Below are 26,119 nucleotides of genomic sequence, written 5' to 3'. Positions count from 1 at the left end.
CCATGATTGGTTATAAGTGGGAAGGCAAACATCCTGAAATAGATACCATGCTACAGTTTGAAAATATAAGCTAACTTATTCTCTCACCAGCCATTCCAAGGATCGTAAGCTCTTCCTTCAACTTTCACTCAAGTTCTATCTAGTCCAATGAAGACCTCAGTTGTGGAGAATGGCTCAGAAGCGTTCAGGGTTTTTTTTTCTTAGAGGAACGATTCAAATATTCTATTGCTAGAATATTTGATTGCGTATTATCGTGGCTTTTATCGGCTTTTGCTTAAAAAGAAACAAATGTATTAACCATTTTTTTATTTCCCATTTTCTTCACTTTGGTAGAGAAGAGAGGAAGAGGGATTCTAAATATCTTTCATGTAAAGCAGATGGCACTTAATGGCTTATTGAATAATAGCCCATTGTTATTGCTTATCTTACGTGAATTGTTACTCAGTCTTTTCTGGTATAACATATGTGAAGTAGACAGCTTGATTACAGATATAACATTCTGACAACCTTTTGAAACTTTAACTTTTTTCGGTTTTGTGAAGGCCTATTTTCCATCTGGTTGGTGCATGGAAAGATATAAAGCAACATTCCTCAGACTCATGCTAGCCAAATATGTTTGATTTCCTAGAATACCTAATTAGCCCAGACAAGGGTATATTGACTGGAGGATTATGCATTCTGTATCAGCGGGCACTAGGTTGAAAATGAAAATTAACAAAAAATGAAAATTAAAAATGAAATTAACATTGTTTATATCAGATGTAGAGAGTAAAACCACATCGATACAATATACGTTGATGTACTGGATCGTAATGCAAACTTGGAGTGCCATTTCCCAGTAAAGGAAGATTACTTTCAGACAAATTTGAAAAACAAATTACCTTACTACTTGTAAATAAACTAAAGGTCACAACACAGAGCCGAGGTGACGCAGTGGTTAAATGCAGGCTACTTCAGCTGACTGCAGTTCGGCTGTTCAAATCTCACCGGCTCAGGGTTGACTCAGCCTTCCAACCTTCCGAGGTGGGTAAAATGAGGACCCGGATTGTTGTTGGGGGCAATATGCTGACTCTGTAAACCGCTTAGAGAGGGCTGAAAGCCCTATGAAGCGGTATATAAGTCTGCTATTGCTATTGCTATACTGATTGAATTATCATGCCCCCGCTGGCTGACACATTTTCAACCTTCAGGTAATGCTTCTGGATTGACTACGTACAGTTGAACTATATGTTATAAAAGATCTGTTTTGAGGTACCTACTCAGCTCTTAGGTTGTTAGGTTGCTATATAACTTCCTGTGAAGTGAAAATGTACCAGAATATTCCCAGAATTTTTCTGTGACTGAATACTGGAGGGGGAAATGAGAACTGGGTAACCTTCATTATTGTATTAGAGATAGAGATAGGGAGCCGAGGTGGCGCAGTGGTTAGGGTGCAGTACTGAAGGCCACTACAGCTGACTGTTATCTGCAGTTCAGCGGTTCAAATCTCACCGGCTCAAGGTTGACTCAGCCTTCCATCCTTCCGAGGTGGGTAAAATGAGGACTCAGACTGTGGGGGCGATATGCTGACTCTATAAACCGCTTAGAGAGGGCTGAAAGCCCTATGAAGCGGTATATAAGTCTAACTGCTATTGCTATTGCTATAGTCTTTGACTTAAGTGGACCCTGCCATAGCATGGGGATAATGCTAGGAAGAAGAAGGTAATCTTTGACCTACTACATAATTGGGAACACAACTTCTGTTGCTAAATGAAACAGTCGTTAAATGGGTTACACCTGATTTTTTAAAATCTTTTTTGCCCTGGTTGTTAAGCAAATCCAGCTTTCCTTACTGAATTTGCTTCCCTCCCCTCCCATCCTGGAAAGATCACGAATGATGATCACATGACCCCAGGCCACTGCATCCATTATACATAGCAGTTGCCAAACACCCAACTTTTGATCACCTGATCAAGGAGACAAATGTGATTGGTTTCTGTCCATCTGATTGTCAGCTCCGGTGTGCCGACAAGCCTAGAGCTGCTATTTGGGGGAGTGCGCAGCGGTGGTGATCGTACACACACACACACACACACTCACCTCCCAGGCTGGCGAGGAAGTGGTGGCATTTCTTAGAGCATGCGGGTGACGGGGCCGCTGCTCAGAAGCAGACAATCCGCTAAGAGGTGGCAAAATGGGCATGATGTCATCAGCAGGTGCCATGGAGTAGCAGCAGCAGTGTGGGAGCAGCCCGTCTTGCTCAGGGGCTGTTTAAGCTGTTTAAGTTTGAGATGACGGCCCAACCAAGGGGAACCATGGGTTTCCTCTGTGCTCAGTATGCTTCGTGTCCAGTGTGCTTCTGAGTGGCAGGCCAGCAGAGGTTGGCCATGCTGAAAGGGCATTGTCTGCAATTATGAGTAAACTGTAACACATCCGGGTCACATGGGTTGGAGCTGCACGTGTGAGTGGGCGAGGCGGTGGAAAGCATTTAAAAGATGGTGGAGAGCAAGGGCAAGTATCCCTAACAAGAATTTCATCGTGTATTGTGATTGTCAGTTTGTGCCAGAAAGTAAGTAAAAGAATAAACAAACCAAGTTTGAGTTTGGAGTCTTTCTTGCTTCTTTGGAACCTCACACTGATCTCGTCTTCCCCAACGCTTTGTTTTTAAATTCTGAATTCCAGACCAACCCTAAATGAGATGAGTAGCATTGCATATTACTCAAAGGTTTAGGTTTGGTTTAGGTTTTATTTGACTTGAATGCCGCTCTATTCCCAAAAGGCTCAGGGCGGCTAACAATCAGAAGGGGAGGGGGGTACAAAAACAAAAATAGAAAACAGAGGTATTCCTTGCCAGCTTGCACCAATCATGTCAGAATGTGAGCGTGTTTTATTTTCCTCCTAAACTGGTTAGAGGCCTTCATAGTTCTGCTGGTGGCACAGTGGTTAGAGTGCAGTACTGCAGGCTACTTCTGCTGACTGCCGGCTGACTGCAATTTGGCAGTTCAAATCTCACCAGGCTCAAGGTTGACACAGCCTTCCATCCTTCCAAGGTGGGTAAAATGAGGACCCAGATTGTTGGGGGCAAGAGGCTGACTCTGTAAACCACTTACAGAAGGCTATAAAGCATGGCCTAAGTGCTATTGCTATTGCTATTATTGTAGTAGTGCAGATTAATTCTGGTCCAGGTTGGATAATATGATGGAATTCTGCAGTGAATACAACAGTTCCAAAGTTTAATACAGGTAATCCTCGACCTATGACCACAGTTGAGCCTGAAATTTTCATTGCTAAGCAAGAGAGTTGTTAAGTGAATTTTGCCCCATTTTACAACCTTTTCTGACACAGTTGTTAAATGGATCTGGCTTCCCCATTGACTTTACTTGTCAGAAGGTCATCAAATGTAATCACATAACTCTGAGGACACCGCAACTGTCATAAGCACATGCCAGTTGCCAAGCGTCTGTATTCTGAGCATGTGACCACTGGGAACTGCAATGGTCTTAAATGTGAAAAACTGTCAGAAGTTGCTTTTTTCAGTGCCATTGTAAGTTCCAATGGTCATTAAATGAACGGTTGTAAATCAAGGACTACCTGTATGGACACCTGTGGAATACTTATCGGGAGATGTACTTTCTTAGGCATAACAGGCCCTGTTAACCAAGGAGCTAATTGTCTACACCAATTATTATTGAACTATCAGGCAGCTTTGGAAAAGCTTTTCACCAAGTGGTGTGCTATTAATTGAAGGAAAAGGTGATTCCTTTAAAATAATCAGCCTAGGCATCTTTGCTCCTAGGTCTATAGAACTACATCCTGGATGAGCAAATGATATTTAGATTTGCAGATCTTATTTGCCGGTGTTTGTGTTGCTACCACAAGTTCAGAGCCCTCATGTGTTGCATGCTTATTTATTTATTTTTAAGTTCACTTGCTGATTGCTTCAAGTAATGGAAGCTCAGCTCAGAAAATGCATTGCTCTGATTACTCGCTTGTTCCCCTTGACCTGCAGCTTCCGAGAGTTCTATTCATATTTTATGTGCCCCATGGCAGTGGGTAAAGCTAAATTAAATAATCATTGGAAAAGCTTCTGTGGCGAAGAGTCCAAGCTTTTTGTAGAAATCCGTGACACAGAAGAAGCAAGTTCAAAAATCAGAAATCTTTGTTTCACGGGTATACAGAGAGAACTGAGATTAGCTGGCTAGATATGGAAAAGGAGCATGAACTCTTTGTTCTTCAGTGTAAAATAGATTCCAAATTTCTGTATGTCGAGATTATGTTGTACTTTTCACTCATAATGAAATTACCCTGCTTTATATCTTCTAGGGTTTTTTTTTTGGTTCATGTAGTTTTGACCCTGAAATCTATAAGATTCCAAAATATAGGAGTAATTATGCTCACTTCTTCCTTTCATTTTGATATGCATGCATAGGCATTCCCCTGCTCTGTTGAAAATCATGGAGAAAACATCTGGGGAGCGGGGGAAACCTAGCAATAATTACACCCTACACCAGTGTTTCCCAAAGTGTGGTATGCGTACCCCCAGGGGTACGGGAAGAGTTTGGTGGGGGTACGCGTTGCACCGGAGTTTGGTGGGGATCACGTGGGAATATCACAACAGGAGAATATATCTTTAATGTTATGAATACATTTAGGCAAGAGAACAAAATTGATTGGAATAGATGTGTTGGAATAAGCACAGATGGAGCAAAAAGTATGGTCGGAATTAGTAAAGGACTCGTTGCAAGAATTCAAAATGTTGCTCCAAATGTCATATCCACACATTGTTGCATACACAGAGAGGCTTTGGCAACACGTAAGGTGCCCGCTGATCTACAGAAAGTTCTGGATGAAAGCATGAAAATCATTAACTACATTTTTTTTATGTAGTTATGAGGGGTACTCTGTGTTTTTTATGAGGGGTACTCAGCGTTACGAAAATTATAGAAGGGGTACACATATGTCAAAAGTTTGGGAAACACTGCCCTACACAATCAGAGCTGGACTTGTAGGGTTTTCTTCGCCTGTTGCAAAGGGTTTTTGGGAGGAGCAGGTAAAGCACAAGGCAACCTTCTTCCTTCCAGTGATCGCTCTGCAAAATACTGGCCACTTATTGCCATTAGTACTAGGGAAAGTAGTGATCTTTCTCTGCAGAGCCACATTGTAAGTATTGGCTAGATTCCTGGCTGCTCAGAGTTTGTGCGTCACTGACTCATCCCAAATCAGACACAAGGTGCTTTTCTGCGTGACCCGTCAAAACCGCGTTCGACTAAACCGCGCTCGACTAAACCGCGTTGCTGACGTCATCAACAGGGCGACAACAGCCAGCGCGGAAAAAGAAGGGCGCTTTAAATAGCGCTTTGAAAGCAAGCCGATTCAACTTAAGGTAAGGGTTAGGGTTAGGGTTAGGGTTAGGGTTAGGGTTAGGTTAAGGGTTAGGGTTAGGTTAAGGGTTAGGTTTAGGGTTAGGATTAGGTTTAGGGTTAGGTTAAGGGTTAGGGTTAGGGTTAGGTTTAGCGGGGTTTTAGGTTTAGGGGTTAATTTTAGGTTTAGGGTTTACAGATTCTGTCTCTGCGCTGTTGTCACCCTTTTGATGACATCAGCGACGCGGTTTAGTCGGGCGCGGTTCAGTTGGGCGCAGTTTTGTCGGTGAACCGCTTTTCTGTACCAGCATATTCATGTGTCTCAAATTCCTCATGTATAAAATGCAGGCAATCAGACAGGTATTGGGCAGCATTACTTTTATCAGTAAAGAAATTTAATCGAATAATCACTCTTGGAAGAAAAATGACTTTCATTTATCTTGTCCTGAAAGCTTAAGTGAGGGATCAGAAAAGCCTGTTCTGTTGAGTAAGGAAAAACAGAACGGAGGCAGTTTTGTTCGTGTAGGAACCAAATTTGGGGTAGATGGTGAAGGCGCTAGGCTAGAAACTGGTAGGTAGACTGTGAGTTCTAGTTTCTGCCTCAGGCACAAAGCTTGTGACCTTGGGCCTGTCACGCCTTTTAATCCCAGGAAGAAGGCAAATGGCTAGCCACTTTTGAAAAAAAATAACTTGCTGAGAAAACGGCACAAACTTGTCCAGGAAGTCTCCAGGAATCAACACTGACTCAAAGGCACCCACCAGTGGTGGGTTTCAAAAATTGTTCGAAACTACTCTGTGGGTGTGGCCTCCTTTGTGGGAGTGGCTTGCCACCCATGTGACCGGATGGGAGTGGCTTGCCGCCCATGTGACCGGATATGAAGATGCTGACGACACTTGTCAGAACCACCTTAAATTACCTCACACACAGCACTGGCGTGCATAAGAATAGGATGTAAACTTGTTTTTTAAAAGGCATCTTTGGTTTGCGTTAAAACAACTTCAACACACGCAATGTTCTGATTGCACCACAAACGCAGTAGTCATCCTTGCCTTTCACAGAGGCACTGAGTTTTATAAATAGGAGCATGATAATGTAGAATAATCATATCCAAGGACCAGTGGTGGGTTTCAAAAAAATTTGGAACCTCTTCTAATTGAGGAGTGAGAATAGGAATTTGTATATAAAGAATTGGCTACAATTCAACATGATAATTATTGATACAATTGATCCCTCCAGATCAGTCCAATTTGACTGGAAGCAGTTTTGGAAAACTATAAGCAATAATTTTGCTCTTGGTGAGCATTTTGGAGGAGGTTGAAGGAATTGAATGCTGCACCTTTAAAACGTATGAGAGAGATTGCAAATCCTCTGAAATAGATACACAATCTCATACAAGATTTTTTTTTGGGGGGGGGTGGCTCAATTTAGAGATTCGTTCTGTCCATTGATTTTTTTTTCCTTCCATTCACTCATATCCCAGAGACTGACTGGACAAGCTCCTGCAGCTTTCTTGGCAAGGATTTGAGAAGTCATTTGCCATTGCCTCCTTCCTAGGGCAGAGAGAAAGTGACTGGCCCAAGGTCACCCAGTTGCCTTTTTCCCTATTTAATTACTATTGGAAAACATAATAGGAATTTGCCGCTATTTCAAAGTGCCTTGTTTTTGTTTTTTAATTTGTTACTAATTAAGTTGTTTGGGGACTTTTAAAAAAAAAATTAAGAAAATGTTTCCATAAGTGACTAATTGTCAACATGATTAATATTGTGATTACTTCTTGTTTCATATTTGACATTTATATCTACCTATTTGACGTAGTAAGATTACATCTTTCTGAAAGCCCTCAATTTTTGCCTTTTAGCTTGTCAGAAAATATTCCTGCCTTTGCACATGGTCAGCAAAACAAAGGATATACACAGTTCCTTGCTACCTTGCTGGAAGAATTATGTATCGAAACCGAAGATCTGAAAAGTTTAACAAAAATATTTAAAAGTGGTTGACTCCTTCACTGGTCAGTAATTTTTTTTCTCTCTCTTGTGTTTCTCTTCTTATTTCGCTTCATATAAGATCCCCTTGCAAACAGCCTAAATAAGGACTATTATTAAGGCTAACCATAGTTTCCAATTTATCATAAGGTATTTAATGGTTGGACCCAAACTTTCAACAAGTCAGGAGCAGGTTGCGTGAATTCTCTTAAGTCAAAGGATAGTCCTCGCTTTCTGACCACTTATTTAGCGATCATTTGAAATTATGACGGCACTAGAGGAATGGTACTTACAGGTAGTCTTCGACTTATGACCCCGATTAAGCCCAAGATTTCTGTTGTTAAGTGATACATTTGTTAAATGAGTTTTGCTCCATTTTACAACCTTTTTTGCCCCAGTTGTTAAGTGAATCATTGCAGTTCATAAGTTAGTAACACATTTGTTAAGTGACTCTGGCTTCCCCGTTGATTTTGCTGGTTAAAAGGCTGCAAAAAGTGATCACATGACTTTGGGACAGAGCAACATTCATAAGTATGAACCAGTTGCCAAGCATCTGTACCTTCATATCACATCATCATGGGGATGCTACAGAGTTCCTAAGTGTGAAAAACGGTCATAAGTCACTTTTTTCAGGGTCGTTATAACTTTGGACGGTCACTAAATGCACCCTCTGTCTCCCAATCTTCCTGTACTTGTGCCACATCTTCTATCCTCCATCCTTCTGGATCTTGCACCATGCAGTACCCTCCCTCCCCCAGCCTTTCCGCACTTGCCCATAGACTGTGTCATGGATCACATGATCTCCCCTAGCCTCCTCCCCTTCCCCCAGCACTTCCTGGCACCCCTGCACTAGTTCTGGAACTTCTGCCCCTTCCTACTTAACAACTCACGCATCTTTGGGTTACAACAGAAACTGCGACTTCTGTAAATTATTGCTGCTAAATGGCACATTCATGTGATATTACACTTTATAATTGCATCACTTAACAAATGCAATCCCAGGGCCGGTTGCAACCGAAGAACTATGGATATATGGACTTAATGCTGATCCTGGAGCACTATTCTTGGTTCTGTATTTTAACACTAATGATAGAAAAAGCATGAGAGATTAGTTGAAGAGATGTTATTTTGAGAAATTCTAGTCACCTTTTTCATGTTTGTGTTGCGGTAGTGATTGGGGGGGAGGTGAAATCCCTGAGATTTTATATTCTTTATTTTATATGTATATTTTCAATCAGTGTTATTTTTGTATTTTTATGGACAAGTTTTTGAAATTGCTTATTTGATGTTTAATAAATGTTTTATTATGATACTGCTTATACTTTTTATGTTCATTTTTTTACTTACAGAATAAGAAGATCATCCTTCACTTCTCTTTTGACCAGAGAGATTCAATTAATGTTACCCAACTGACAACTAGAATTTTTTTTTGTATTTTAGTATTTAAAAAATACCACCTTTAAAAAAAAACCACACACACACACAATAAGAACTTTTATTATGTGGTTGCTTGTTTTATTTTTATAAATTTAATTTCACAACATTAGATTAAACTTCTTTTTCAAGATGAAGAATATCTATGCTATTTTATTGCTGCACCAACAGAATGTCAAATAATTTAATATCTCAAGAAAATACTGAATCATGGGAAGCACATTTTTATTTATATTCGTTCTTTTGAGTCCTCAAAAATCAGATGCATCGGAATTTTAACACCTTTTCAGTTTTCTTAATAAAAAGATATGATTTCAATCACTTGCAAAATAATAAAATTAGTATCAGTTTTAAATTATTCTCAGCTAACAGATTGAGAAGTTGGAGAGCTCTTTGTTTGCAGGAAAGAGTCACTTGGTCCTTCAGGTTCTGAAGAATCTCCACCATCCCAAAGCTTAGTTCAGGGATCAGCAACCCGTGCCTCTGGAGCCACATGTGACTCTTTCATCCCTCTGCTGTGGCTCCCTGTTACAAGTCGGCTCCACAGTTGATAGGGCTTTTGGTTAGGACAGGTAGAGGAAAAATGACACCGCACTAGGAGGAGACTTTATGGTTGGGGAACCAGGCTGGCTCTAGAACTGAACAGGGGGCTTCCAGTTAGGACCTTTGTGGCTCTTTGAGTGTTTAAGGTTGCCGACCCCTGGCTTAATGGGTCTACTTTAAGGGCCTGCATCAGGGGTGGGTTTCTCGCCCCGTTCCAACCGATGCTCCAGCTGCTCCTGAAGGATCACGCAGGCGCTGTATGCGTCCTGCGCATGCGTGGAAGCGCAAAACTTGTCAAAACCGGGTAAGGAACGCGGACGGGCGGGTGGGCCCTTTGCCGTTCCCGGAAGTTACTTCTGGGTCCGCCAACCAACCGGTTCGTGGGGACCGCCATGAACCGGTTGAAACCCACTCCTGGCCTGCATCCAGATGTTTCTGCTTTGTAATCCCATGAATTTGTCTTCCTTGGTTTTAGGATTCATGATTTCCATATTCAGGAGCAGTGCACAGTTCATTCCAGGTTTATCTTTCACATATCAATCACAAAGCTAGAAAAGGCTTTGGAAGTCGTGTGGTTCAGTATATAGGTAATCCTTGAGTTACAACTGTAATTGGACCCCGCAATTACGATTGTAAATTGGGACAATCTTAAGGCAGGTCATGGCCTGACTGGACCTAATTTTACAACTTTTTTTGTGGCAGTTGTTATGCTAATGCAGAGGTTATAAATAAAAGCAGTGGTCATTAAGCGAACACCATGGTTGTTAAACAAACATATTGTTTGCTGTGGACCACTTTTTGCCAGAAACCAGAAGTGAACTCCAGCTTCTAGCAAAATTGTTGTAAATTGTGGTCACATGACCCCAGAGGGTTCACCGACAAATGCGCGCTCGACAAAACCGTGAGGTTGAAATCGCGCCGACGAATGCGCGGAGAAGCGCGCCGACAACAGCGCACCAAGAAAAGCGCGCCTTCAACAAAAAACTAATAACAACCTAATAACCCTAAACCTAACCCTGAACCTAACCCTAACCCTTACCTTAACTTAAATCGAGCTTTTGTGGGCGCGGTTTTGTCGGCGCGTTGTTGTGGGTGCGTTTATGACATCGCGGTGTTCTCGCCGCGGTTTTGTCATTGCGCTTTTGTCGTGCGCACATTTGTCGGGTCACGCCCCAGAGCACTGCAAATAGTCGTAAATGTGGGCCAGTTTCCAACCATCCAAAATGTGATCGCATGATAGGAGACAATGTCAGAGGTTCAAAACTGGGTTGTAAGTAGCTTTTGGGACAGGACTCCTCATAACTTTGAACAGTCACTAAGCAATCGGTCGTAAGTGAAGGATTTCCTGTAACACGGTATGCAATTGAATGCACAAACCCTGCTGAAATATTTCCAGCTAAAAAAGGCATCCAAGATATTTCCATTTTTAAAGAATGTGTTTTGTGTAAAGGTTTCTCCTAATGTTGAGTCAACACTTACTTTGGATTTTTATTATGAATAGTATGGATATATACAAATTTATTATGAATGTTATGAATGTCTAACAGCTCACAGGAACACAGAAGAGGCAGAAAACAGTTAAAGGAGAAAATAATGCTTAATTATATTAGGTATATGTAGAGTGGATAATTATTTGGATAAGCTTTCAAGATTCTGTACCATTCTTTACTAGTAAGCAAGATCTTTCCAGAAATCCATGTAGGCCTTCTTTCCTGATTGTGCCTGCCATTTCTGAAAGGCTTGACAAGCTTCAAGGCGCTAGTCGTCACTTATAAAGCCCTTCATGGTATTGGACCTGGGTACTTGAGAGACCGCCTGCTGCCAATTACCTCCAATAGACCAATCAGATCCCACAGATTAGGCCTCCTCCGAATTCCATCCGCCGGCCAATGCCGGCTGGCGACTACCTTCTCTGTGGCTGCTCCGACCCTCTGGAACGAGCTCCCAGTGGAGATTCGAACCCTCACCACCCTCCAGGCCTTCCGCAAAGCCCTTAAAACCTGGCTGTTCAGACAGGCCTGGGGCTAAAGAGCTTTTGGGCCCCCCCTCGAATGGTATGACTGTTGTGTGCTTTTAAATTATGTATTGTTTTGTTTGTCTTTTTATCCCTTATCTGTATCCCCTTCCCTGACTTGGATTGTGAGCCGCCCTGAGTCCCCTCCGGGGGAAAAGGGCAGCATATAAGTGCAATAAATTCAAATTCAAATTTTCCCAACGGCTGATTCTTATCTTGCTTTTCGAAATCATGTGTGATATGATTCAGAATATTTGCATTTAGATCAGCTGCACGATGGCTTAGTTTCACAACGAAGCCGCCATGTCAAGCCTTCTACAGATGCCAAGTGAGCTTCTCCAAATCTGCATTGTAGGACTTCTGAATCTGGCACTTTTATTCTGGATAATCTTTCTATTCAGAGATTAAGCCACATAAAAAGGATGGAATTTACTGAAGGTGACTGCTTGAGTATAGTGGTTAAGATCCATTAAGGTGCAAAATAAGGTGGTTTTGTCAACTCCAAACTCTTGATTTTCACAGGTTTACTTCGTACATTTCCTGTTAGTTTAGCAGCATGATTTTCTTTGCAGGTTTATTTTAGACTTACACTTTAATGTTTAATCTTTCAAAACATTTCAACTTTTACAAAATGAGGATTGCTTATATTTAAAGAGCTAGATTTGCAAATTTCACTATGACAAAATAACACATTTTCATCCCCACCCTTTCCCCTTGTTTATCATGGAAGATTAACTTGATCTTTCTAGCTCCTATAGAAGGTATGTGAGCGCATGTATATGTGTGTGAGAGAGTTAGGTGTTGGTTTTTTCAGCACTCCATTTATTCTTACTTGGTAAAGGCAGAAAATGGACTATGCGTTGGACTAAGCAAGACAGCTATTAATAGCATACAATTATCTATGTATTGCCTTATACTTTGCTGTTGTAGTATGAATAGCAATATCTATAGCATTTAGGCTTATATACTATCACATAGTGCAGTGGTTCACAAACTTGGCAACTTTAAGACTTGTGGACTTCAACTCCCAGAACTGGCTGGAGAATTCTGGGAGTTGAAGTCCACAAGACTTAAAGTTGCCAAGTTTGGGAACCACTGACATAGTGCTTTACAGCACTCTCTGGCCAGTTTACAAAGTAGAAGCATTATCTGCATAGTACTGTCAACAATCTGGACCCTCATTGTACCAACCTCAGAAGGAGGGAAAGAACCTTGTCTGGATCAAACTCTTGGCTATGGGCAGGGTTTGCCTGCAATTCTGCACTTAACCACTGCGCCATCAGGGCTCCTGATTGGCTCCAAACAGGTTATGGTTAAGTGACTAGATAAAAGTTTTACCATATAGGGCAGTGTTTCTCAACCTTGACAACTTGAAGTCCTGTGGACTTCAACTCCCAGAATTCCCCAGCCAGCATAGGTTGAGAAACACTGATATAGGGCAATACAAAAAAATATATCTCATTGAAAGCATGGATGGGCAACTTAGAACTTTCCAGATAAAGTAATGCTGAAATAAATTTTCAGGTATGACATCATTGCTCCACAAACTGCTACCATTGGCTACCATTTTGTTCCATGTCTAATTCAAGTAAATCACCTTTCAAACCTTTCACGGACAGAGACTGAATTATTTACAAGAGTATCTCTCCTCAATGGTTTGGTCAAATTAAGGACAAACGTGAGTTTTTGAAAAATAAATCTAAAGGGCAGCTTTCTGAAATGCAGGACTGTTCTTTGGAATAAAAGCTCTATGGTCACTATATAGGAAAGGTCTGTTCCAGGTCCATTGGCTAAAGACTGTCCGCAGGTGGGCTAAGAAGGAATGGTTTTTCTGCCATGGTGTCCACTTTCTGGAACACAATCCCTTCAGAGGTCAGATTGGCCTTGACTCTACTGGGCCTTCCCATGGCTTTGAAAACTTCTGCCCAAGCCTGGGGCCCTGAGTATGTGGTACAGCCCATCAGGCTGTGTTAATGATTGCTTTTATGATTCCAGCAGAGGTGGTGGTTGCTATTAGTCACCCAGCCACTTAGGTGAGGTAGACAATAAAATAAATAAAATACCCCACAATGTATTTTTAGATGGTGATAAAGTTTCTCTTTCTGCCTTTGTTGCAGAAACAGTCTATCATGTTCTGTAGGGATTTTTCCTAAATTAAATAATATAGTTAATTGTTCTGACCCCCCTTGTCTCACACCAACAAACACTCCGAGCCAAAGATACTTTACGTAATTTATTAACAGACACACAGGTCCTTGGCAGCAAACCGGCACAAACAAGCTGGGCAGCAATCCAGCAAAGATAAGGCTTGGCAGCAATCCAGCCTGCCAAGCTTCTAACAATGTTCTCCGACATTCGATCCTGTGTTGACTTCTGCAAAGAGGGGCGTGTGCACAAGTAGTCTTTTTATAGTCTGGAGAGGAGCCTAATGACCACCAGCTGAGCGCAATTACTTTCTGTAACTGCGCAACTGTTCCTGACGCCTAGTAGCGTCAGGTGTGTGCATCCAGGAACAACTCACTACTGGCGTCCGGCTCACTCTCCCTTGTCTCCTCCCCACTGGTCCAAGGCTCAGGCACGTCCTGGTGGCCAACCAGCCTCTCTGCTCCCTGCTCGGAGTCAGAACCTTGTCCAGGGTCCTCCATATCCTCCAGAGCTGACTCATCGGGCCCCTCGCTGTCGGGGTCTGGTGGCAGCTCCAACGGCTCCTGCTGGGCCACAACAGTTAATATAAGTTAATATTTCTAAGTCCAATTTATTCTCCCTGTCATGTGACTATCAATGTAAGGAAAACCTACTAGAAGTCAGTTATACAACTTTTGCATTACTTACATCAATGTATTTACCTTTTTAAAGAGAACATATGAACACTTGTGAATTAAGTGTTGTGTAGACATTAATCATCACCTTTAGGAGCCAATTCTTTTTATAAATATATGACAAGACTCTACCACTCAGTTTAGCTGGTTTATGATAAAAGATTCCATGCTTACAAGAGAGCAGGAAGATTGAAACCAATGAAATTTCTAAATAATCAGTCAGATTGAACTAAATGTTCCACTGTGGGACATTGTTTTTAGTGGTCACGGATCATGATTAATCTTTGTGACTCATTGTAACCAGTGAGTCTAATCTGCCACCACTTTTACAACTCTCAACAAGTTTGTGAAAGTTCTATTATATAATTAAATCACACTGAATTCAACAGAAATGCTAGGGATATTTTTCCACTGAAATGTGAAAGATTCTTAAATTTGGGAGGCGCCTGTAACATGTTTCCTTCTAGTAACTGATCAATGAAGCTTTTGTATGCACTTGCAAATTTTTATAGTTTAGTTCCATGAAGTGCAGGCTTTAGGATTTTTCCTACGTTAATTGTTGTTATGTGCATAAGTTAATATTACCAATATTTGTAGCTGAGAAAGGCTTATGGCAAACAAAACAAAAGCTTTCTTTCAAATTTACAGCCTTCAAGCAAGCGTGCTAAAGAAAATGCATTTTCCCTATGTATTTTCAACATAAGTTCTGAAACGAGAACTATTATTTGGAAAATTTATTTCAAAACCAAAGCAACCTAAGCTTTTCTTCAAATGAATTTAAGGAAAAATAAAACAGTTGTCTTCGTTGCTGCAAATCTGATTTCTTTCTAAATTGTATATGCTAAGATCTGTAAAAGTCTCTGGCGATGCCAGAAATAGCGGATAGAGGTGATTGCTTTTAAAAAAACCGCATACCTTCTACGGTACCTTTTAAAGCATCAAAGTAAGCTGAACGCAGGCATAGGATGTGGGTTGGGAGCTGTTTCATTTTGTATAAAGCCTTGTTGAATGACAAAGTAATTCTGAAAAAAAGGTATCTACCACAAGTCGTGAGTTCATCAATGTCCACTTTTGCAAGCCGTGTGTCCTTTTTCCGTACATTGCTCAAAAAAATCAGTTCAAGAAAGGCTCCTGGAAAAAATGTGATATAGTCTCCCTGTGGGTGGACATTCCAATATCTTGAGGTAGATGATACGTGGATAATATTCATATCACCATCACCCCTCTACATGCAGTTGGCAGGTTGGCCTTTGTCTCCCCTTATATGACCACTACCTTGGAGGTTTTGCTGCATCTATTTATAGTCACAGATACCATAAAGTAGTTGTAACAGAAAGCGTCATAGACCTACTTGCTCCTATTTATCTAGAGAGACCACGCACATAGAAGCAAATGCAGATTTACAACATTTCATTGTTCACTTTCTAAATTGCAGAAGAATGGGGACACTTGCTATACAAAGAATGTGTCAGCCTCTGTTTTGCTGCTTGCTTTTCGGCTGCCATTGAAACGGGGAGGGGGGCATGGTATTTGGGTGGGGGAATTGTTCAGTGCAGGAGTGACTGTAAAAAGGGAGTTGTTCTCACCATCTACTGCGCATGCTGCAGATAGAGGAGTTGCCGCCAAGGCCAACTGTCCGGCATACCAACCTGATGATGCTTTTTGAAGATGTCTCCCACATGACACCTGAAGGGTGTACGGATTGGACTATGGGATGAGGTTACCAAGGGGAGGGTGTTGGGTCACATATTGATATCTATGATTACGCATGCTTTTGCCTCAGATCTTGCTTTGCTTAGCTGCTATCTACTCATGACCATTAAAAGTACTCTTGATTCTAAAAGATTCACATCTTTTTTAAGTATAGGTAACATTTGGAAAAGAAATAAAAATTTTGGTAAAATGTTCATTTTCACTGCTGCTATCCTACCCAACAAAGATAAGTGCAATTTCTCCCATTTTTTCATCTCTGTCTGTATACTATGCCAAAGTGGTTCATAATTATGCTTATATAATTTCCCATTTGAAGTTAAGATGTTAACTCCAAGGTATTTGACTTTTTTAACTACCTCACATCCTAGCATCCCTCCTAATTCTTCCTTTTGTTTAGTATTCATATTTATAGCTAATATTTTTGTTTTTCCTAAATTTATTTTAAAACCAGACACTTGACCATATTGATTAATCGTATTCATTAAGACCATACTGGATTCCTGCGGTTGTTCCAATATTATAACCAAATCATCCGCAAAAGCGCACACTCTGTATTCTTGCTGCCTAATCTTGATCACTTTTAAACCATCCAAGCCCCGTATTTTATTCAACAATACTTCCAAAGTTATAATAAACAATAATGGGGACAAAGGACAGCCCTATCTTGTACCTTTTCCAATTTGAAAAGAGTCTGTTAAACTTCCATTGACTATGATGTGTGTTATGTGATGATTCTGAAGTCTATCATTCCCATCATTTTTCTAACTTCTGATAAGTTTGGGCCAGTCCCAGTTTGGTACTCTTCTCATATCTTCGGGTACTTTTCTATTTCCATCACTTCATCCAGGAAACCACCTGTTTTGAGAAGCAGTGTGGGTTTCAGAAACCATGTGTGTTGCGTTGCTTTTTCTGCAGCAAATTTCTACAACACTCTTATGTCTCTATGGCCCACTTTGAATGGGTCTCATACTGTATACTTGAATTTCTTTTATGTGTCTGTTTTCACCTTCAGATAAGCACATGGAGACGGGATTGAATAGGGATACTAAACAATTGACTGGCTCAGATTGGAACCTAAACAGTTACAGAGTACCAGCAGCATAATACAATGATCTCTTTGGATGTAACTGAAGTTGGATTTAGGCAATCAACATTCCCTAAAAGAAACTGTACACGAATATTTACTGTCCCACTGAAGAATGGTGCCCAAATATAATAATAATTTTATAGAAAAGGGAATTTTCTAACACACAAATGTTCCTTGTCTTCAGTAATTTGTGATCACTCTGAAATATGAAAACCGCTTTATCTCTCCAAAAAAAAAAAAAGCACAGTCCTGGTCAGTTATGTTTAATATTTCATGCATTTGTTCCAAGTAGCACACATGGAAGAACTAGAAAAAGGTGAAATTAAAGATATTAATTAAGAATTAAGTGTATCACCTCAGTAATTATCTGTCCAAGTATAGATGTTACCAATTACCTCCAATAGACCGATTAGATTCCACAGATTAGGCCTCCTCCGAATTCCATCTGCCGGCCAATGCCGACTGGCGACTACCCGGAGGAGAGCCTTCTCTGTGGCTGCTCCGACCCTCTGGAACGAGCTCCCCGTGGAGATTCGAACCCTTACCACCCTCCAGGCCTTCCGCAAAGCCCTTAAAACCTGGCTGTTCCAACAGGCCTGGGGCTAAAGAGCTGCTGCCCCCGCCTCAAATGGTATGATTGCTATGTTTTTTTTTAAATTATGTATTGTTATGTTCTGTCTTTTTATTTCTTGCCTGTATCCCCCTCCCCTGATTTGAATTGTGAGCCGCCCTGAGTCCCCTTGGGGAAAAGGGCGGCATATAAATGTAATAAAATCAAATCAATCAAACCTTTTTAAAAATATAGCTTGGTTTTAAATAAATAAGAAAAAAAATAAATATCCTAGTACTTATTTGTGTACTCCCAAATAAAAGTTTAGATTTCTAGTAAAAGTATAAAGCATGAATGAATCAAATCAAAGTTATAAAATATAATCTGGTCCATCCCTAAATTAGTACTTCATATGTATACACTCGAATTTAGGTATACCTAAGCCAAATCAAATATAACCTAGAAACACTATAAACTTATTTTCTCTGTAAAGACTTCCTGAAGTTCTTAGAGGAAAGGTGACAAAGACATATTATAAATATGTCAAATAAATTGGTATGCCTGATATTCATATTTTTAAATCCATTCTGAGAAGATAACCACATTACTTGCATCTTAGAGATAGTTTCAGCCATCTTTCACAACTGTTGTCTCTTTTTGGCTTATTTCCATCTAAAATTATGCTAGGCTGTTCCTTCTGCGCTTGGATGAAATCATGAGAAAGCTGTTCATAGAAAACCTGCTTTTAGGAAATATTGTCTACAAGGTTCATGATTACACTTGGCATAATTGGATAACTACTGAGGATCTAACAGTGGCCCATTCAGAAAATCTGTCTGTACTCTTACTGCTAACCATTGCTATTAAGTTTGGATCACCTGGCTTATTGTCCAGTCTGGAGTTGGAGAACAGGATTGGTAAAAAGGCAAGACAGAAGCTGCTATTTTCACTTACTCAATCTTTGGTGCCATCACCTAAGGAGCAAATAGGCAGGCAGCTCAATTCTTTCTCACCTTCTTATTTGCGCCTATAATGTTATCAGTCTCTTCTTAATATTGGGGAGGGGGGGAAATGAGCAAGCACTAGAAGCAAAATTTGACAATTTCAAAGAGATCAACAGTAGTTAGATACATGGATACATGGGAAAAGATTTGGGTAAGAAATGTAAAATTTACACAAGCCCAAAATTTGAGAGAAAACTTTTATAAGATGTTTTATAGATGGCATTTAGATAAAAACTGGCTATAAAAAACTGGCTATAAAAAACTGGCCTCTATGTATCTGAATTTACAACCTAAATGCTGGAGATGTGATTGGGCTGATGCTACATACTATCATATATGGTGGACTTGTAAAAAGGTTAAAGCATTTTGGATAAAAATATGGTGGATTATGCAAAATGTTCTTAGAAAAAGGATCAAGTTTACCCCTCAGTAAACTTTTTGTTAGGTATAATTACTGATTGTACAGTTATAGAGACTAACTTGATTTTGCATTTAATAACTGCAGCAAGACTGTTGGTGGCGCAATACTGGAAAAAGGAAGATTTGCCTACTATTCAAGAAAGGACATTAAAAGTAACAAACTTAGCAGAGATGGCTAAAATATCAGCATATCTCAAAGATCATTCCAATGAGAGATATAAATTGGAGTGGAAAAGATGGATTGACTATACTCAAAATAAATACGGGACTAAGAAATTCCAGATAGCTTATGACTGAGACAATAAGGAATGACATAATCTGTTTAGAGCTAGCCTAGCAAAGAGGAGTTAAAGCTCAAATGATAGAGGATATTAATTTTTTACTTTTAAGTTTACTTTAGAATATTTTTGTTAAAGATTTATACCCTGTATTGGTTCTGGGAAGTCGGGGGGGAGGGAAGGTTGGGAGGGGTGGGGTTTGGGTGGGAGGGGGAGGGGGAGGGAAGTAAACATTTGTAAAAGGTTTTTTTTTAAATTTTCAATTAAAAAAAACAGTAGTTAGATGTAATGAAAAAAGGTGATCCAGATGGTCATGTCTTGCCCAGGCGGGCAAGGATAGTTGAGGGCGGGCAAGGATAGTTGATGCGCAAAATATACATTGCAACGCTTATTGCAAAGCCTCTCAACTATCAAACGACAACCCGGCCTTCACATGGTGCCCCCCGTTCCCACCAATCGGGCTCTGTCGACCCTTGGGACTGGCGTCCCCTTGGGTATATCCAGCCGAAACAGCTTCCATGGATCGCCGTATAACAGTGGCATCAAATTTCCATGGAAGTCGCCTATACCCACGATGGGTGAAGAGGCGTCAAGTACAAGTACAAGTACAAGTACATGTCTTGCCAAAAAAAAAACCAGGGAGTTTTACCTGTCTACTATGACAAATCAACTCCTTGAGAAAAACTAAGAGTGAAATGCACTAGTTTTCTAGAGGTTACATTGAGTAGTTTCTTCAACCTCATTTGAGGGACTTAACATTCGAGATCTTTGTTCCTTCAATTTCCTTCCCTTTGTTTCTTTTGTGTGAGTTGGCTGCTAGTTGTCTCCCATCTAGAGGTCTGATGACAAAGGTCATCTTATTTCAACCTTACCTCCAAACCAGCAACCATGTCGGTGTTTCTTCCTCTTTGAATTTTCTCAGATTTGTCCACATCCTTCTTTTGCAACTATGAAAAACCAACTCACACCAGCTCTTGCCTGCTGTCTGACCTAAAGTAGGCCTACAGTCAATTTTTTCCTAGTTAGTGGTTCTTCTGAAGTCTTTCATGGGATTATTTGCAAACACATGGTGTCCACTTGTCTTCTACATTTTATTTCATTGTCCTGTATGTGTTTCTTTTTAATGTGATTTCTTCAAGGAGTGACAGTAGCAAGGTTATTTAAACTAGGAATAGAGTCTCAAACCAAGATGATCTTTGAATCCAGCATAACTTGCTACTCCAATTTTTGCCAACATATCTCATATAAAACCCCCAGCCTTGCACTTGAATTTTCTTTTACTGCTATCTAGTTGACGTCCAGATAGGAAACACTACATGGAGAAAAAATATAGCATGTGATTTCCAATATCTATCCTCGGATCTAATCAGTGAAGTCAGAAAAGAATAAGCCGTCAGATGGTAAAGGAACAGGGAAATAAAAGAATTTTATAGACAGTCTGAGTCTGTCTTATATACCATCTGCTGCTCAGTGCAGAAACCTAAGACTTGCTAATACATGCCGTTTGTGTGTTTTCAATATTTTATGTCAATTGAAATGAAATCGTTGAAGCTCTGAATTATGTAGTCTTACTCACAGGTATAGATGATAACAATTCAGGATAGAAAGACAAAGAAGGCTAGATGATAAAATAAACAAATGTAGAGATTATTTAGTAAAGAGGTGGCTCTTCTTTTGTTTTATTTCACAAAAATAAGCCAAGGTTTCCATGAAACATTATGTAAATCTTAGGGTGGTTTTTTTTATAAAAACCTAAAGGGTTTGTTCTTTAGTTAGGTTCACAATCAATGGATGAGAAAAACTAACTCAAAGATTATAATGTTGATATAATCACAAAAAAAATCTTATAATTGGTGTATAGATGTGGAATGGGTGATGGTATCAGAACCTGTGGGATAGATCTTGGAATAGTATGGGATTGCAAACTGAATGTAAATACAGTTGAACCTTGGGTCATGAATGCTTCTGACCACGACCAAATCGGGTGCTGACTAAAAAAATTATAAAATGTTCAACTCCGGTCGCAAACACATCTCGGGTGGCGATCAAACACAGCCCCAGCGATTTTCCCGCCAATTTTTTTGTGCGTGCATGCGCAGCCCGTCTCCCTTCCAATCATGACCAAATCGGATTGTGACCGAAGTCCTGGAACGGATTACGGTCATGACCAGAGGTTCCACTGTATGCAGAGTGATGTCACCAAAAAAGGAAAAGTTTGGTTTTAGCCCACATCAAGAGAGGTAAAGTTTTCAATTATAGGATTAAGATTTTCACTTTATTTTATACACATCAGACTCTACCCTTAAGTGTTATGTTCAGTTCTGGGGCCATTCTTAATAAAGCTTCAGAGAAATGAATAAATTTTGAGAATGAGCAGTAATTATGATCAGAAGACTAAAAACTAATTCCTACAAACCTTGAGAGATTGGAAAGGGGTTTTATCATCAAATACCTGAAATGATATCATGTGGAGCTAGTCTTCTTTCTAGAATTCAGGAAGCAAGGATTTAGATTACTAATAGCAAATGACACCTATACAATACAAGTGTTCCTTGACTTATGACTGGTTGGGCAGCAATAGTTTTAAATTACAACAAACCTTGTGGTGGTACTTATGACACAGATTTTATGGCATAATTCAGAACTTCAAAAATGGTTGCCCTCCCCTGTTGTCATGTGATCACACTGCGGGCACTTATGCAGTTGGGCTGCATTTATAATCATTTACAGCATCCTGTAGTCATTTGACTACATTTTATAAAGGTTTTGCCCCAAACCAGCATTTCCTTCTGATTATTGGCAAAAGTAGCCCATGATGAAGCATGGGTTCGCTTAACGACTTCAGTGTTCACCTAATGACCATTGCAGAAAAGGTTGCAAAATCAGATCGGTTATGAGGGTTACCCAATTTACAACTATCAAAAATTACGACCATGATGGGAAGGCTTTATGACACTCATAACTCAAGGACTACCTGTAGCTTTAAAAAAAAAACCTTCTAAGATAATGGAACTCATTACTCAGAATTTATAGACTCTCTTTAGTTGGTTGTGTTTATCTGAGATATAAGCAATCTGAAATATTTTGTTTGCCAGTGGTGGTTGAAATCAGTAGCCTAAACAACCCCTTTCAACTCTATGGTTTGTTGATCTATGCCATGGTATAAAAATTTTGAAGGCATAAATGAGAGGTTTTGAATGGAGCAGTAATGCTAGAGCAGGGGTTTTTGACATCATTTCCTATAGGTACTTACTTCAGTGTGCAACTTAATGGGAATGTAAAGGAACTCCCAACTGGGCACCCCCAGGCAATAGTGATGTCACCATTCAATCCTTTTAATCTGGAATTGCTTCAGCACTCCTGACATGATTGTAAAGTAGTAGCATTTCCTATTCACCCAGTAATCCTATAAATATCTTCACAAAATTCTGCCAGATAATGACTTACTTAGTGTCATCCACTGTGTTTTTCTAAATCTAATCAGCCTGAGAACTATACATACTAAGCTGTTGTGGCCCAGCAGGAGCCGTTGGAGCTGCCACCAGACTCCGACAGCGAGGGGCCCTATGAGTCGGCTCTGGAGGATGTGGAGGACCCTGGACAGGGTTCCGACTCCGAGCAGGGTGCAGAGAGGCTGGTTGGCCTTGGACCAGTGGGGAGGAGACAAGGGAGTGTGATCCTGATGTCAGCAGTGAGTTGTTTCTGGATGCCCAGCACCGGAGAGCTAATAGACGTAAGGAACAGTTGTGCAGTTACAGGAGGTAATTGCACTCAACTGCCGGTAATTAGGCTCCTCTCCAGACTATAAAAGGAATGCTTGTGCACACACACCTTTTGCAGAAGTCAACACATTAACGAATGTTGGAGAACAGTATTGTGAGCCTGGCAGGCTGGATTGCTGCCAAAGCTTATCTGTGCGGGTTTGCTGCCAAGGACCTGTCTGTCTGTTAATAAATTCCGTAAAGTATCTTTGATTCGGAGTGTGTTGGTGTGGGACGACGGGGGTCAGAACACTAAGCCATTATTGCATTGAGATATTGATCAATTTCCTGCTGTATCTTTAACTTTTCATGTTATTTATGAACTTTTATTTAATTGCTTGTAGGATGCAAACTAAAATATTTTTAGCCCTCTCACATCTTCTGGAGAGAAACAAGGAATTCAACTCATTTTTTTTTCAAAGTGGATTTTCATAATATGCCAAATATTTTATCAGTGTATGTTGGTAGTTTTCTCAGCCTATCATCTGAAATCCATTAACTCAGAGACTGAAGTAACGTGAGTTTCCCCACCTAATTTTACTAGCTACAAGTCCCATCATCCTTAACTATTGTCTGTTGATCCAGAAAGTAACAGCTTCTGCATCCTTAAGTTATTTTCAAATTGTCAAGGCTTGAAGTTGGGATTTTTGCATGCTGGACAGGTATGCGTGACTGCATTCAGCATTCCAAGCAGTCATTCATTTAAGCTCTCTGCTATATACCATCCAGTCACATTTTCTATTGATTATTCTTTTTTTTATCTATCGCAACTTCTTCCTCTATAATTCTCCTTCACATATAGATGTTTCCTTTCCACGCCACTGAGTGTTCCTTTTCTCTGTCGGTCATCTGCTCTCTTTTCATCAACCTGGCTCCTTCACGGTCTTGTGGGTGTAATAGAGATTTAAAATAGGATGGATTACCGTCATTGAAAAGAAAGTTTCTACATTATCCAATACAAGGCCACCAAACATTTGCCAATATTGCCCAGATGGAAAATTTATAGACCTTTTCTCTAGATGTGGTGCAATTTGCATCCAATTTTGGGGAACCCAACTGTTACACAATGCCATTTTATCTGCATTGTCTAGACATACTTTGTTGGCTAATTCCAGCGTCAAATGGATCTTATCTTTGGGGCTGATTTGCAAATGTCAGAGTTACATTTTGTAGGAAGTCTGTATTAATGAAGTCTTAATATCTCCTAACTAAATTTATTTTAAACATTACATCACTGCTTTATCTGAATTACAACGAAGGTAAATTGGGAACTTTCCATATACCGTATTAATTAAAATAATGGAAAATATTTTGTTAGAGCAATAGACAATAGTTATAAAATAAATAGTTTAATTTGGTCATAGACCAGCATAAAATTAACAACATAAGTCACCCCAAAAATAGAAGCAAAAATAAAAAATCATATTGATAGGATGAATATATTAATGAAAATAAAAGTATTATTATTATTATTATACAATTTCAAAGTACAGGAATTAAAACTCAGGAGACAAGTAAAATTTACCATCCCCACCCCCAGAAAGGCATTACTTGTTGCACCAACAAAATAGAGAAATTTTACGAATGCCTACATGGCTTTGTTAGTACTAACTCATGAATTATTTACACATATATTTCATAGTGTTAATGCAGCTGCTTGGATCATGCAGCACAGTGAATCATGTTAACCACAACATGGTACCTGAAATCACATAATGTACCAAGCCACAAAATAACAAGCCATATTTCAGCCTTCTGTCTAGAGCAGCCTTGGTATTTGACACACACACACAAAAGAAAAGAAAATGTGTAAGAATAAAATGTATTGTTTCTGGAGGTGGCGTTTATAATACAGCATGAGGAATCCTTGGTGCTCTTTGAAGATATTTCATTACCCAAATAAGGTAACACCATCACTGCTAGAGGAATGTGCTGTCATTTTATATTGTAAAGTCTTGGTCTGTCAACATTGGTGAGAATGTTCTCATTGTTAGGCTGCAGTTTGCTGTTAGTTTGGCAATTCCTTGGTTGGAATATTGTTTGCTTCTTGATTGTTAGTCTAATGCAGTGGTGGGTTTCTGCCAGTTCTAACCTCTTTTATAGAAGAGGTTCCACAAATCTACAGTGCCGTTTAGAACCGGTTCCAGCTCCCTCCCCCTGCCCGTCTGCACATCATCAAGATGAAGAGCGAGAGGAGGAATTCTGGGAGTTGAAGTCCACAAGTCTTAAAGCTTTCAAGTTTGAACACCCCTGGGTTTTTTCTCTCTAAAGGGTTAGGGGTGCAAGGGTCTTGTAACTTGACAGCTTTAAGACTTGCAAACTTCAATGCTAGAGTTCGTGAGCCAACATGACTGGAGAAGGAATTCTGGGAGTCCACAAGTCTTAAAGCTGTGAAGTTTGAACACCCCTGGGTTTTTTTTCTAAAGGGTTAGGGGTGCAAGGGTCTTGTAATTTGACAGCTTTAAGACTTGCGTACTTCAAATGCCAGAGTTTCTGAGCCAACATTTTGGTTGCTAAGCAAGAGCGTTGTTAATTGAGTTTCACCACATTTTATAAGTTGACCATGCCTATCTAGTCACATGACTGCCAACCACGCCCACCCAGTCACATGGCCGGCAAGCCACTCCCACAAAGCAGGCCACATCTACAGAAGAGGTTCTAAAAAAATTTGAAACCCACCACTGCTTGGATGACTGAGAAACTCCGTAGACACTTTGAGCTTGGTTATTTGCTGGCAGACATTTCCTTATCCAAGAATATCACCAGGGCTAGCAAGAAAACAACCAAGCTCAGCACCAAGACTCCACATTACCAAATCTGGAAAAAGAAGGTGGACAAAATATTGAGATGTGTGGCAATACATTTGTTCTGGCTATAAAAATCCTCTTTATAGCTTTTCTGATAATGTAATCAGCAGCTCTCTGAGAGGGAGGCCACCCATCTATTCATTCACAAGCATTACTGGAATGTCACGTATCAGCCTGTAAAGCATGGGGCGCCCCATTGGGATGGATCCTACAAGCCTTTAAAGGCACAACGTATGTGTACAGATTTGTGTTGCCTTCTACTCAAATGAAAAGAACAGAATTTCTCCTTCGAATGAATGTGGGCCACATCTGGTTAAAATAAAATCGACAGGAAGCTGGCTTGCTACAAAACAAGCATATCATCTTT

The 26,119-nt window shown here is 40.1% G+C and overlaps 1 protein-coding gene across 1 annotated transcript in view; it reads left to right on the top strand.

The window, feature by feature from the left end:
• RPAP2 (RNA polymerase II associated protein 2) overlaps positions 1-7,348 on the top strand; it is a 54,259-nt gene extending 46,911 nt beyond the window's left edge. Inside the window, exon 12 of the mRNA XM_032218763.1 lies at positions 7,199-7,348. Coding sequence (XP_032074654.1) covers positions 7,199-7,337 — 139 coding nt within the window. The 3' untranslated portion in view covers positions 7,338-7,348. The remainder of the gene's footprint in view (positions 1-7,198) is intronic.
• The last annotated feature ends 18,771 nt before the right edge of the window (positions 7,349-26,119 follow it).

The sequence above is a fragment of the Thamnophis elegans genome, chromosome 5, assembly GCF_009769535.1.
Source record: "Thamnophis elegans isolate rThaEle1 chromosome 5, rThaEle1.pri, whole genome shotgun sequence".
Taxonomy (NCBI): domain Eukaryota; kingdom Metazoa; phylum Chordata; class Lepidosauria; order Squamata; family Colubridae; genus Thamnophis; species Thamnophis elegans.
This window is presented reverse-complemented; position numbering and strand designations above follow the sequence as displayed.